At 25.3% G+C, this 13,269-nt stretch overlaps 5 protein-coding genes across 5 annotated transcripts; 2 read left to right on the top strand and 3 right to left on the bottom strand.

Moving 5' to 3' along the window:
- Positions 1-894: 894 nt before the first annotated feature.
- On the top strand, positions 895-2,553 carry ZRG17 (Zn(2+) transporter ZRG17; the record flags this gene model as incomplete). The annotated part of the gene is made up of 1 exon (XM_011273081.1): positions 895-2,553. One exon carries the CDS (start codon positions 895-897, stop codon positions 2,551-2,553), a length of 1,659 nt encoding a protein of 552 aa, XP_011271383.1.
- Positions 2,554-2,587: 34 nt separating this feature from the next.
- SRB8 (Srb8p) lies at positions 2,588-6,727 on the bottom strand (the record flags this gene model as incomplete). Its single annotated transcript, XM_011273080.1, has 1 exon — positions 2,588-6,727. One exon carries the CDS (start codon positions 6,725-6,727, stop codon positions 2,588-2,590), a length of 4,140 nt encoding a protein of 1,379 aa, XP_011271382.1.
- A 427-nt stretch (positions 6,728-7,154) lies between these two features.
- Positions 7,155-8,300, bottom strand: PDK2 (PDK/BCKDK family protein kinase; the record flags this gene model as incomplete). The annotated part of the gene is made up of 1 exon (XM_011273079.1): positions 7,155-8,300. The coding sequence occupies one exon, from the start codon at positions 8,298-8,300 to the stop codon at positions 7,155-7,157; it is 1,146 nt and encodes a 381-aa protein (XP_011271381.1).
- Positions 8,301-9,675: 1,375 nt separating this feature from the next.
- BN7_6381 (LMBR1 domain-containing protein) lies at positions 9,676-11,550 on the bottom strand (the record flags this gene model as incomplete). The annotated part of the gene is made up of 1 exon (XM_011273078.1): positions 9,676-11,550. One exon carries the CDS (start codon positions 11,548-11,550, stop codon positions 9,676-9,678), a length of 1,875 nt encoding a protein of 624 aa, XP_011271380.1.
- A 1,092-nt stretch (positions 11,551-12,642) lies between these two features.
- On the top strand, positions 12,643-13,089 carry BN7_6380 (Peptidyl-prolyl cis-trans isomerase,mitochondrial; the record flags this gene model as incomplete). Its single annotated transcript, XM_011273077.1, has 1 exon — positions 12,643-13,089. One exon carries the CDS (start codon positions 12,643-12,645, stop codon positions 13,087-13,089), a length of 447 nt encoding a protein of 148 aa, XP_011271379.1.
- Between the last annotated feature and the right edge of the window lie 180 nt (positions 13,090-13,269).

The following is a 13,269-nucleotide window of genomic DNA, read 5'->3' as shown; positions in this document are numbered from 1 at the left end:
TAATAAAATCAGCTAAATATTCATAAAACATCAAAACTTTACTTTAATCATAGATTAAAATATAATTAATAAATATCAAAGTCTCTATTTTATTAATATTAACTTCATTCTGTATTTAAGGACAAAAAAAAATTTTACAAATTTTTAGACGTTTTCAACAAAATTATCAACATTGGATCCTTGAAATTTAGTTTCAAATTAATGTGTATTCAAAAAAATTCCAAAAATATATATTATATATATATTATTATTAAATCAAACTATAGTTTAAATTGCTTCTAATATACCGTGTAATATTCTCTTACTCTTGACATCAATAAAAAATACTTTCAAATAATGAATAACAGCCAAAATTCATGTTTTATATACAATTTAATATTACTACTTAACTGAGGCCGATATTATTATTACATAATCACGTATGGAACTTTCATTCATTATAATTATTAACATCATGACTAATTCTATTAATGAAAAAATAATCACCGTCAACTGAAACGTCTAATTATTCTGCAAATGCCTTTCTAAAAAAATCAACATGATATTGTACCACTTTATATTTAATTTATTTCAAAGATTGCATAGTTCGGCCGGGTAAAAAAATTGCAAAAAAAATGACGACAACTGCAGGATTCGAACCTGCGCGGGTAAACCCAAAAGATTTCTAATCTTTCGCCTTAACCACTCGGCCAAGTCGCCTTTTTCGGAAGTTTTAAAAATTGGTGCTTTTCCCTTTATGCATTGTAAGATGACTAATAAATTACGTCAGTAATTTTTTTGATTTTGTTTACATTCTCGATGAATTGTACTTGTCATGAAACTTGTCACATTTCCTAGTAAATTACAAAAGAATTGGATACACAAAGAATTTGAAGCAAATAAAAATCCTGGGGAATGTCAGAAGGAGGATCAAATCCATTCGATAATAAACCTGTGCTGCAGGCACCTGCCACGCCAAAGGATACACCAAGATCCCGGTATGATCAATTTAGTACACCAACACAATCGCCAATGATTAAGATATCAGAATTAGAAGAACCAGATACATTAGGATCACCAAGTCTTTCAGATATAATGATGCCTCCAAATGCTCAATTTACTGGTAATCATAATAAAAGAAATAGTTTGAATTTTTCACCAGGACATAATTCATCAGGTTCTTTTTCACAAGCTGGTAATAGAACTTCACTTTATAGTTTGGATAATAACTCATCTTCATCATTTTTAATACCTGGTGGAAACGTTCCAGGTAATCGTTCTTCAATTTCTAGCTTAAAATATGTTCCACCACCACCAGTACCACCTCGCAATAGATCTCCAACTAGATCATCATCTCCAATCAGAAGTCGTTCACCTTCACCAAAGAAATATCAACCTTTTAATTTTAGATCAACAAATTTATCAACACCTTCTTCAGTTAACAATGCAAGAGCTTCTCATAGAAAAGGTCATAGATATAAACATTCTTCAGTTTCAATGAATTTTTTCCAAGAACCTAAAGCTAGAGCACCTTTGAAAATTGCAATTTCATTCCCAATACCAACTATTAATGAATTTTTCAATAGTTGTAATCAACAACAAAAGCAAAAATTAATATGGTCATTTGCTCATTTATTAACTTCATTAATTATATTCCTGGTTGGATTTAAATATTCATTAACTTCATTTTCCACTTTAAGTCATTTAATTTTTTATGATTCATTAGGAAGTCTTACAGTGGTTTTCGTTGATATAATGACAAATTTTGATGTATGGAGTAAAAGTTCCATGAAATATCCCTTTGGTTTGGGGAGAATTGAAGTTCTTGCTGGATTTGCCTTATCAATATCATTAATCTTTGTTGGATGTGATTTAATTAGTCATTTTATTGAAGAATTTATGATTTCATTTTTTGATGATAATAACTCAACTAGTCATGATCATAGTTCAGGTCATAATCATCATCATAAATCATCATCTTTAGATATAAATATTTTCACTTATGAATTTTTCATAATATTTGCAGCTATAACTACATTAATTTCATCAAATTTTATTGTTGTTAAAGATAATATTAATAATATGATTAAAAATTTTAAATTTTTAAGCAAGACAAATTTTATAAATAATCCAACTCATTTCATAACATTATTATTTACAATTTATTTATCATTATACCCCGTTGTTATTAATATTAATTCTGATTTTAAAATTAATGAAATTTCAACTTTATTTATATCCATATTAATTTGTTATATTGGTTGGAAAATTGTTAGTTATTTAGGTTCAATCTTATTATTAACTTATCCTGGTACTAAATCCCAATTTAATTCCATATCAAATTTGATTTCAGATGAAATTAAATCATTAAATCAATTTAAATCAAATTATTCAATTCAAAATTTTGTTATATTTAGAGTTCATTCAAAACTTTTAGTGGTATTTATTCATATTAAAATGGTTGGTGGTTCTGATGATGATGAAATATCTTTAAGATATCAAATTAATGAAATTATTAAAACCCATATTAAACAAACAGATATTGAAACTACAGTAGATATAGATAGACTTTAAACAATATATATATTAAATCAATTTATTTTATAAATTATGCTGGATTTTTTCTTTCAATTGATGTTTCAAATAGTTGTAAATTTATTGCAGTGTCATTCAAATTTTCCACTGGATTAGAATCTTCAACAAGATCAAATGCTTTAACATTTAATTCATTATATGTTTTGGATGATTTATTATATATATATAAATCATTTATAATTGATTCATCATGAATATTTGAATTAAATTGATTCCCATGATTTATTGTAGAATTTTCTGAAATTGCAGGTAAATTTATTAAAGAAATTGGTAATTTAACAATATTTGATTTATTTGAAATATTCATTTCATTAACATTTGATTTAAATGAAAGTAATAAATCATATAAAAGATTTTTCAATGGTAAATTTTGTGAAATAAATTTTGAAGTTAATAAATTAACTAAATTATTTAAAAATGTTTCTTTTATGGAATTTCTTTCCACAATTATATCAATAATAAATGCCTTATGAATTATAATAATTCTTAAAAATAATCCCAAAGAATCATATAAATCAGTGGTAAATTCTGATTTATTAACAATTTTTAATAATAATTCTAATGAATTATCCAAAGCAAATAATAATTCATCTGGTAATTCAACTTTTTCAAATTTTTTAGAAAGTTTAATTAAATTATCAGAAATTAAATTTAATGGAATTTTAGTATCATCAATTGAAATTTGTGGGAATTTTTTTGAAGTTAAAAATAAATTTTCTAAATAATGAATAAATTTTTTCTTCATTTCATCGTCAACTAATTCAAAAAGTGAACCAATTGAACCTTCATCATTTTTAATATTTTCTGTTAAAGAATTGAAAAATTCTAAAATTAATTGAGGATTTGATTTAACAACATCCATTTTCAATTTAAATAATAATTGGAAAACTGGTAAATTTAAATCATTAATATTATTTGAAATTAATTTAATTAAATTTGATAAATCTTCAGTTTCAATAGTAGATTTTGATAACGTAATAGATTCTGAAAATAATGCATCATTTAAAATTGATAAAAATTTTGATCTATATTCATCATTTTCATCAATATTGAAAATCTTGATAACTAAACCTTGATTATATATTAAATTTTGTAAAAAAAAATTTAAAAATTCATTTTTATAATTGGAATTATTTGATTTATTAATATGTTGATGATCTGATAAGAAATTATTTAAAATATCTGTTGAATCTGATTGAATATTTTCATTTTTAACATTATTATTATTATTATTCAAAACATCTGTAAAATCTTCAATTGAATTTTTAAATAATGTTAAAACAATTGATTGATTTTTTTGTAAATATTGTAACCTTAAATAATTGAATTTTAAATAGTCAAAATTTTTAAATTCTGAAAAATCTCTAAATAATAAATCTTTAACAATTGTGGTATAAATATTTGATTGGAAATTAATAAAAGTATCCACAACAAGATTTAATGGAACTAATTCTGAAACAATTAAATCTAAGATTGGTTCTTGTCTAAAAATTTCATTTGCATTTGAATAAGTTTTTTTAATATATATGAATAAAATTTTATTAAATTCTGTAAAATTTTGTCTTTTTAAGAATTTCAATAATGTTAATATAGATCTTTTTATTATTAAATCATTTGAATTTGCACCATTGAAAATTAAACGAATTAAAACTTGGAAATTATTATGGAAATTTGAAATTGATATAAAATCTTCAAATTCAATTTCAATTGAAGATTCTAATATTGTTTTCTGTAAGAAATCAGTATCAATATCTTTAAAAATTTTATTATTATTAATAATTTGTTTAACTTCAATTTGTAATTTATCATCTTTAATAACTCCCAACATTAAATTCCAAAATTTATTTAAATCAATATATTTCATTGAAATTCTATTATAATTTAAGATAAATAATTCAGTTATACGATCAAAATTTGTAAATAATCCAGTTAGCCTGCTAAAACTGATTATAAATTCTGATATTGATTCTAAATTATCTAATGATAAGGTATTTCCCCCCAATATTTTCAAAATATAATTATGAAAACATCTATAATCTCCCAAAGCATCAAAAATTCTAGATAATATTGAAAAATTTGTATTTGAATTTACATCATCAACTAAATTTTTCAATATATAATCTGAAAGTTTCAATTTTATACCCATTGGTAATGACTTAATGAAAATTAATGAATTATTATCTAATTCACCTTCAATTTGAATTGAATTATTAATTAAATTTTTAGCAAACTCTAAATTTTTTTCAATTTGTAATTTAAAAGTTTCATCAAATGTTGAATCTAAATTTTTCAAAACTAATAAAGATTGTGAAGTTATACCATTTTTTAAATTTTTTAAAATAGATGCATGTAAATTCTTTTCATCTTGATTATCCAACAAATAAGTTAAACCAGAACTTATTAATTTCCGTACATATATATTAATTTTGAAAAATTTAGTTGTTGAAGATGATGATAATTCATTTAATAATAAAAATAATTGATCAAAATTAATCATATTTAAATGATTTTTCAAGTTGAATATAATATTTAAAACTTCAGATTCAATATCTTTATGTGATATTAATTTTTGAAATTGTTTAAAATTTTTAAAAATTTCCACAATTAAATAAATTCTTTCAATTCCATCTCTAAATTTTGTTATTGACCAGTGGATTAATAATTTTAAATTATTTTTCCAAGATTCATTGAAAATTAATTCAATAATTAATTTAAAATCATAAATTAATGTATTTTGATCTAAAATTTGAATTAAAGTGTTTTCTTGCTCTTTGGAATCTAATGAATAATTAATCATTAATGATTCATTTCTATAACTTATATGATCAAATTTTTTAGAAGTTTCATAATTATTATCATTTGATTTGATAATAATTGATTTTATTATTGATTTTAATTGATTCCAAGAATTTGGTAATATAAAATTATCAATTGATTGATTAAATGAATCAATGATTAAATTTTGTAAAATTTTCAACAATTTATTTTTAATTTGTTCATTTAATTTTTGATCTGTTATATTTAAATCTTTTGAATCCAAAACATGTTTATTTGAATTTATTAAATGATATCGTATTAATAATGATTCAGTTAATTCTTTTATTAAATAATCAGTTTTCAAAATATCAATCCAAAAAATCTTAATTATAGTTAATGATAATGGTAGTTCAAAATTTTTACAATTTTTGAAAAACCTACTAATCCAATTCTTAAATGTTTCTTTATCAATTAATTGTTCCATGTATAAATTTGCAGTAAATCTTATAATATAAGTTAATTTAGCCTTCCATAATTTCATATCAATATTGTTTTCTTTATTTGCACAATTTTCATATTTAAGATATTCTAATGATAATTTTTCAATATATTCAACAACTTGTAAAGTCCATTCTTGGATCCAATTAAATTCTATATTTGCTCCACCTTTCCTCTTGAGACCTCTTAATTCATTAGTACCAACACAACGAACAAACCATATAGCTCTATTTATTGGAATTCTTTTAAGGACACATTGATCCAAAAGACTTTTATTACGAACACCATGAGGTATAGTTCTTGCTAGTTTCCTTAATGAAACATCATTATTTGCTAAATCTTTTAACCAATTTTCTCTTTTTTGATCAGTTAATGTAACTCTTGGAGGTGGTTTGTAACTACTTGGACCAATTTTATTATTTGAGGATCTAACATCAATAGCTTCTAATAAATTTGAAGATAATGCCTCTAATGAAGATTGAGATCTTAATAATTGATGCATGATATTTCTAGCAGATAATAATTCATTAGCAACGTAAGGAGTTTCGAAAAATCCTTTTTGTAAATGATTAACAGCTAAATTATCTTCTTGAGGACTATGTTCCCAAGGTTGGAAATCAGGATATTTATGGGAGACACCAGAACCAAGTCCAAAACCACCAGAACTACCAGAACCAGCAGAAGAATGTTGTTGAATAGTGAAGTGACCACCTTGATGATGAGAAGCAGTGCCATTGAACTCTGAAATTGGGAAATTATCCAAGGGGAAAACACCTTGAGGTTCATCTAATCTATACCGGTTATGAATCAATTCATCTCGTGACGATTGGATTTTTTGATTGGGTCTTCCTCCTGGACCGCTGTTATTAAGCGACGATGTCCCCGAAAGCCTGGACATACTGAGCAGTAAAGCAATGTGATAGCTAGCAAAAGAGTCTCTGTTGATTCTGGTTTTTTTGTTTTGAATTTTGAGTAGAAATTGATTTTAATTTTGGGTTTCAATTTTCTTACTATGATAATCAGAATTCGCGAAAAATATGAGCGATTATGTAATCGATATAACCTTGATGATCCAACATTTATTTGAAGTTACTGGGATTATTTTAAGGTATATTTGGTAATTAATGAATGTGGATTGTGCTGATAACAGGTAAGAGTAAAGTAGGTAGATAATATGTCCCTTTTTCCCATGTAAAAAGGTGGGAAGTTCATGTTTATATACAATTTTAATACAATTTTAATCATCATGATATCATGATAATTGTTCATTAAATGCAATTTAAATCTAATATTATACAATCTGTGATGATATCATCACCACATGTCTATTGCAAACGTTCACTACTGGTACTTAATCTATTCAAATGTAAATAAACATCTGTACCATAACCTTCCATTGAAATCAATTTTAAATCACCACCGAAATATCTAGCGTATAATCTACTTAATGCTAATCCATAACCAAACCCAGCCATTGGAGCTCTAAAATCAGTCTTATTATATGATGGATCAAGATCTGGTGTATCTTCCATTGTTGTATATAAATAAGTCCATACCAATGGGACTGCACTTCTTGCAATTCCACCACCTTCATCACTAACTTTTATTGTTATATCTTCATTCCCCTGGGCAATTATCAATTTAACTGGTGGGAATTTAATATCACTTAAATCAGTTACTGGTGAAGGACTTTCTCTATTTTTTTTCATTTGAGTTTCCACAGTAGCTCGAAGTGAATTTTTTAAAACTTCAAATAACATATGCATTAAATGACCTGGAACATACATAAATGTTAAATCTTCAGGACAATATAATTCAACTTGAGGAGCTTCATATAATCCATAATATTCTTCACATATAAATCTTGCATTATCAATAGCATCACGAGCAACTTCACCAACATTTGTCTTGGTACATATGACACCAACATAATTATCTCTAACAGGTTCATCATTTATAGCAATATGTTGACCTATAAGCATCCTAATACCAATTCTTGACATATAAAATCTATCTAAAAAAGATTGAATTGAATAATCAATTTGTTTTAAATTTTGTGAAGTTTTCCATTCAACAACACCTTGAGCCATTGTTGCTACTGTTGGGTCATGTCTTTTTTTAATTTTTTTCAATGAATCAGTAACAGTTCTATTATAATTTGTAAATTCAGTCAAAAATGGATCACCAGTATCTTCTTTAGAACTAATTTGTAATAAATCATCAAATGATTGAGTATACCAATCTTTAACTTTCTCAATAGATTGCATCTTGTTTAAACCATTTGGTAAATTTTCTAATTCATCAATTCTATGAGCTAACCGTATTGGTAATTCTCTAACAATGAATTTACTAGCATTATAAAGAGTTTCTTCACTTGGATGTTGACCAACTTGAACCATTTCTTTTAGAGATATACCTCTTGGAGGGATTTTGGCCCATTTGGCGATCTGATTCTTGATAGCAGTGGACATGATACCTTTTGTTTTTATAGAGCCAATAATACCAATAATATTCCACTAATAGTAGTTCAGTTTCCAATAGTTCAAAGTTCAAGTTGTAATGAATCTCCATTTCTTCAATGACTCTTTGGATCAACGGAGCATTTAAAAACACAAACAAGTTCGCGAAGTTTTCAACTTTTGAAATCCGGGGAAAAGAAAAAAAAGAAAAATAAATTTATGAGTAATCGATGATGTAATTGAAAATGAATAAAAAATCAAAATCACGTTTAATACAGCAACATCACATGATATGAAAATAAGCCCTAATTATTCATTATTTTGAGGACATCGCGCTTTTCCACAATTTCCACGTATACAAAGAGTTGCATGAGACATAAACAAAGCCATTCAACTTACAAGTCACAAGAGGTAAACAATTGGTTAGAAAGGGAAATTGAATAAACCACGGTTTCATTTAGGGTGGCTAATGAGCTCGTTACAATCTCTATCCAAGGCTTTAGGTGTGCTCTACGTGACGGCATGGGTGAGTATTATTATATGGTATTATTGTACCTGATCCATATACTAACAACTATCAAGAGTATTTCATTTTATCCTCCATTAATCTTAAATTATAAATTAAAATCATCAGATGGTGTCTCTGTGGACTATTTATACTTGAATAATATCGGTTATGTTGCTCTTTTAAGTTCAATGTCATTATTATTATATAATTCTGAAGTTCGTCAACTATATATAGATCATCATGGTTATGAACCTTTATTAACAAATATTGATATTGTTTATTCAAGTCATGGGTTAATAATGAATTTAGTTATGATATCTCAATTATATTTTTGGGGTTTTAAAAAAAGAACTACACATGTTAAAAAAACTACAAAAATTATAATAATTTCAGTTTTATTAATAATTTATACACTTTATCAATGTGTTGGTACAAATAAAATTCATCAATTTCATGAAAATTATAAAAATCAATCATTAACTATTTTAGATTTAGCAATCACGTTATCATATATCAAAATATTCATGAGTATAATTAAATATATTCCCCAATTAAGTCATAATTATAAAAGAAAATCAGTTATTGGTTTTAGTATATTAACAATTTTCTTAGATCTCACTGGTGGGATTTTATCAATTGGTCAATTATTTTTAGATGCTTATTTAATGACTGGTCATTTAAATTTAGATATAATGTTAAATAATAGTGGGAAATTAGGTTTAAGTTTTGTTACATTATTTTTTGATTCTTGTTTTATTTATCAATGGTTAATTTATGAAAAATTTTCTAAAAAATTACCATTAGATTATAATGATAAGAGTGAAATGGCATAAATGGATGTATATATTTATAAATGTTATTATATACTATATCTATATTTCATAGTACATCTTCATCTAATCTATTTGTTTTGGATCTATCTCCAAATATATTAAATTTTTTAACATTATCAAAATTAACATTTTGTTTTAATCTATCGAAAATTGAAGAATCTTGTTCATAACTTGGTCTTGAACTACTTTCATTTTGATCTAAATGTAAACTTGATCTTGAATTTCTTGAAGATGAATCCTGGTATCTTGTTGTATTCATTGTTCCAACTTCTCTAAGTATAATTGATTTAGCTTCTTTAATAACATTTTCTTTTCTTAAATAACCATTTTCAATATCTCCAGAGTTTAATTGATCTCTTGATTCATCTTCATCAATATTTAAATAATCATCAAAATATCCAAATGTTAATTTTTGTTTTAATTTATCGAAAACATTGAAAAAAGTTAATAAAATTGGTATAATTATTAATCTTGGTAAATTATCATTTAAAAATCCACCTAAAATTGATAAATTAATTGATTTCCCCAAAAAATTATCAAAATTTGAATGAATTTTACCTGTTCTTAATAATGTTAAAAAATTAAATGATAATGGAATTGTTAATCTATTTGCATACATTGTGAAAAAAACAATACTAACAGGATTTGAATTTTTAGGGAAAAGATGATAAATTTTAAAAATATTAATTCTTGTTAATGAAACTAATGCACTCATAGCCATATAAGTTAATAAAATAATTGAAATTATAAATTTCCAAGTTGATGATATTTTAGTTGATGATAATAAAAAATCCACAATTGATAACTTGGTTGAATGTAATAATTCACTTTCAATAATTATAATGGATAATAAAAACAAGAAAATTGAAATCAAGATATTTATAATTGGAATGAAATAAACATAGATTAAATAATTTAATCTTCCATTATGTGATAAATTTAAACCTGTTGAATTATATCTAAATTTTAAAGTTTTAGTTTCTTTTGATTCTAAAATATCTTGTAATTTTAATATTTCAAATTTTTTTTTATTAAATTCATATTTTGATGCTTCATAATTTGTAGTTTCTTTTTTCAATTTAGAATTTAATTTTGACAAGATTGATAAATTAATTTGATTTATATCTGTAAAATTTTCATTAATAACATGATTTCTAATATTTAAATCTGAAGGGATTTGATTTTTCAAAATATTAATTTCATTTAACCATATACTTTGATGAATTCCTGGTAATGATGAAATCTTATCAATTGTAGCACAAACATCTTTAAAATTATAATTTGATTCATTTAATTCATCATAAGTTTTAGGTAATGATAAATATAAATTTTCCAATTGATTATTTAAATTTATATTATTATTCCAACGTCTTCTTGGTATATTTATTAAACCATGTGACATTAACCAAAGTGATAGAATTAATGAATAAGTATGTGATAATGCAATTAATAAACTTTTAAAAATTTGGAAATTGAAACCAAATCTCATAAAGAAATATACTAAACCAATAATACCTATCCCTCCCACTGCTAATTGGAATTTCAAATTACTTATGAATGAATCTTTAGCTTTTGAAATGGAATTAAATTGACCTGATCTATAATATTCTTGTAAGAATGGTAAAAGTACCCACATAAACAAGAAAGCAGACCAATAATCCAATTTCCAAAGGAATAGTATATATTTTGAATCTAAATAGAACACATTATGTTTATTATCACCATGACCTGTACCATCATCATTACTTGAAAGAATATCAATTGGTAATAAAAAAGTAATTGATATTGGAATGTAAATTGCCGAAATCACCACTATAGCAAAGAGAATATTTGGTTGATTTTTAAAAGAGAGAAATCTATTCAAGGCGAGCACCGAAAGTAGCAATGATAATGTAAAGAATATTATAGTGGGTAGAATCATATGTGTTGAATAAATCTGCGTTTCGATGTCTGATATTGTACTGATAAATGTTTATAATGTTTTCACTTTGCCATATAATTAAAATAATTAATTGTTTTGGTTTCGGATTTTTCGTTTTTGACACGTCGAGATTACCCAATGTGGTAATTTGAAAAGAATAATGAAAATTGGCACAAAATGTATCCATAAGAGGAAAACGCGATTTCGCAACACTATTTTTTGCGTAATTTTGCAAACTGTCATATAAAATTGTAATTGCAATATTGAATTCATGAACAAGCTGGAAACTGGTAGATCTGATAAAAACATATATTCAAGATCAGCAAATGAGCGTATATGGTGTGATGGTATAATGATACTACTATCAAGGTACGGTGGTATAATGAGTTTGGTAGGCTGCTTACTCAATATAGGAAGCATTGCACGTATACCTAATACAGTACTTTGTGACTTTCATGATTGAAGGTGTATTGAAATTGAGATCCATTTTAATTACATATAATTATAGATGATCATACGTATGCTTGAATCCTTGTTTGTTCATGAAGTACTGTACAAAGATGAATCATGATATCAGGTAGACCCACTCATTTATTAATTGTTGCTTATGATTGTCTTGTAGATCAAATTAAAGACGTATGTTTACATACTTTTTACTTCTAAATTCTTAACGTCATGTCCTATACTAATTGATTGACAACACCTAACTGAATTTGAACATATTATATATATTCGTCCATACTGCACATATTTTATTATATCCCAATTGAATATTAATACGTTATAAATTAAAACATGGGTGAGGACTCCACAAAAAAGTTAAGGGTCTATTTTGATATAGACCTACACACCAGTAAGTCTATATTTACCAGCTGATAATATTCAAAATCCAAATATTATAAGTTATAACATGTTATACAAATGGAAAACGTTTGTCAACGAGGTGTATCGGTGTATCTTATATTAACATAATTGATATTTGATGGAGCATGATATAGTACATGCACATGATTATTAACCGTATAATAACAAGACAATAATCCTTATGAAGATGGTGAATATAAACTTGTTTTCGATATATTTGAAGCTGGGATGATAAATTTTGATGCTCAAAAAAGGTTTATTGATTTAGCTACAGGAAAAAATGGAGTTAGTTATGAAGGTACCACTTTGCATGGTGAAACGCCCGATTATTTATTTGATACATTAGCGGGTGGTAAAATAGATGATGGTGATATGGAAAAAATTCCTATTGATGGCAGGTTTGGTATGCCCCCTTTACGTCCAGGTGTTTTATACATGCGTAATGATGGCTCAGGTCAAATTGGTTCTGAATTCATTCTAGCTTTTCAAAGCACTCCATTTTTCCGTAACCATCATGTTGCAATTGGACTATTTGCTTTCAAATATTATGATGATCCTCCAGAGGCTGGTAGACAAACTTATGTCAATGGTGAAGATGTTCTCAATTATTTTAAACACAAGTTGGAAGGTCCAAATGCTAAATTATTAACCATTACAGGTTGTGGTACCTTATGATCAAACCAAATGTTGGATTAATAATTGGTGAGGGAGTTAGTAAAGCACTTCAATGAATATATAACTATAGGAATAAACATCAAAATGATAAGATGTAGTACTCTTGTATATGTTTGATTAGTGGATCAATATTCCGCGATATAAGTTATATAATTCCAAAGTATCGCTGATAATTCCGTT

Source organism: Wickerhamomyces ciferrii, contig 00271 (assembly GCF_000313485.1).
Source record: "Wickerhamomyces ciferrii WGS project CAIF00000000 data, strain NRRL Y-1031 F-60-10, contig 00271, whole genome shotgun sequence".
Lineage (NCBI taxonomy): Eukaryota > Fungi > Ascomycota > Saccharomycetes > Phaffomycetales > Wickerhamomycetaceae > Hansenula > Hansenula ciferrii.
This window is presented reverse-complemented; position numbering and strand designations above follow the sequence as displayed.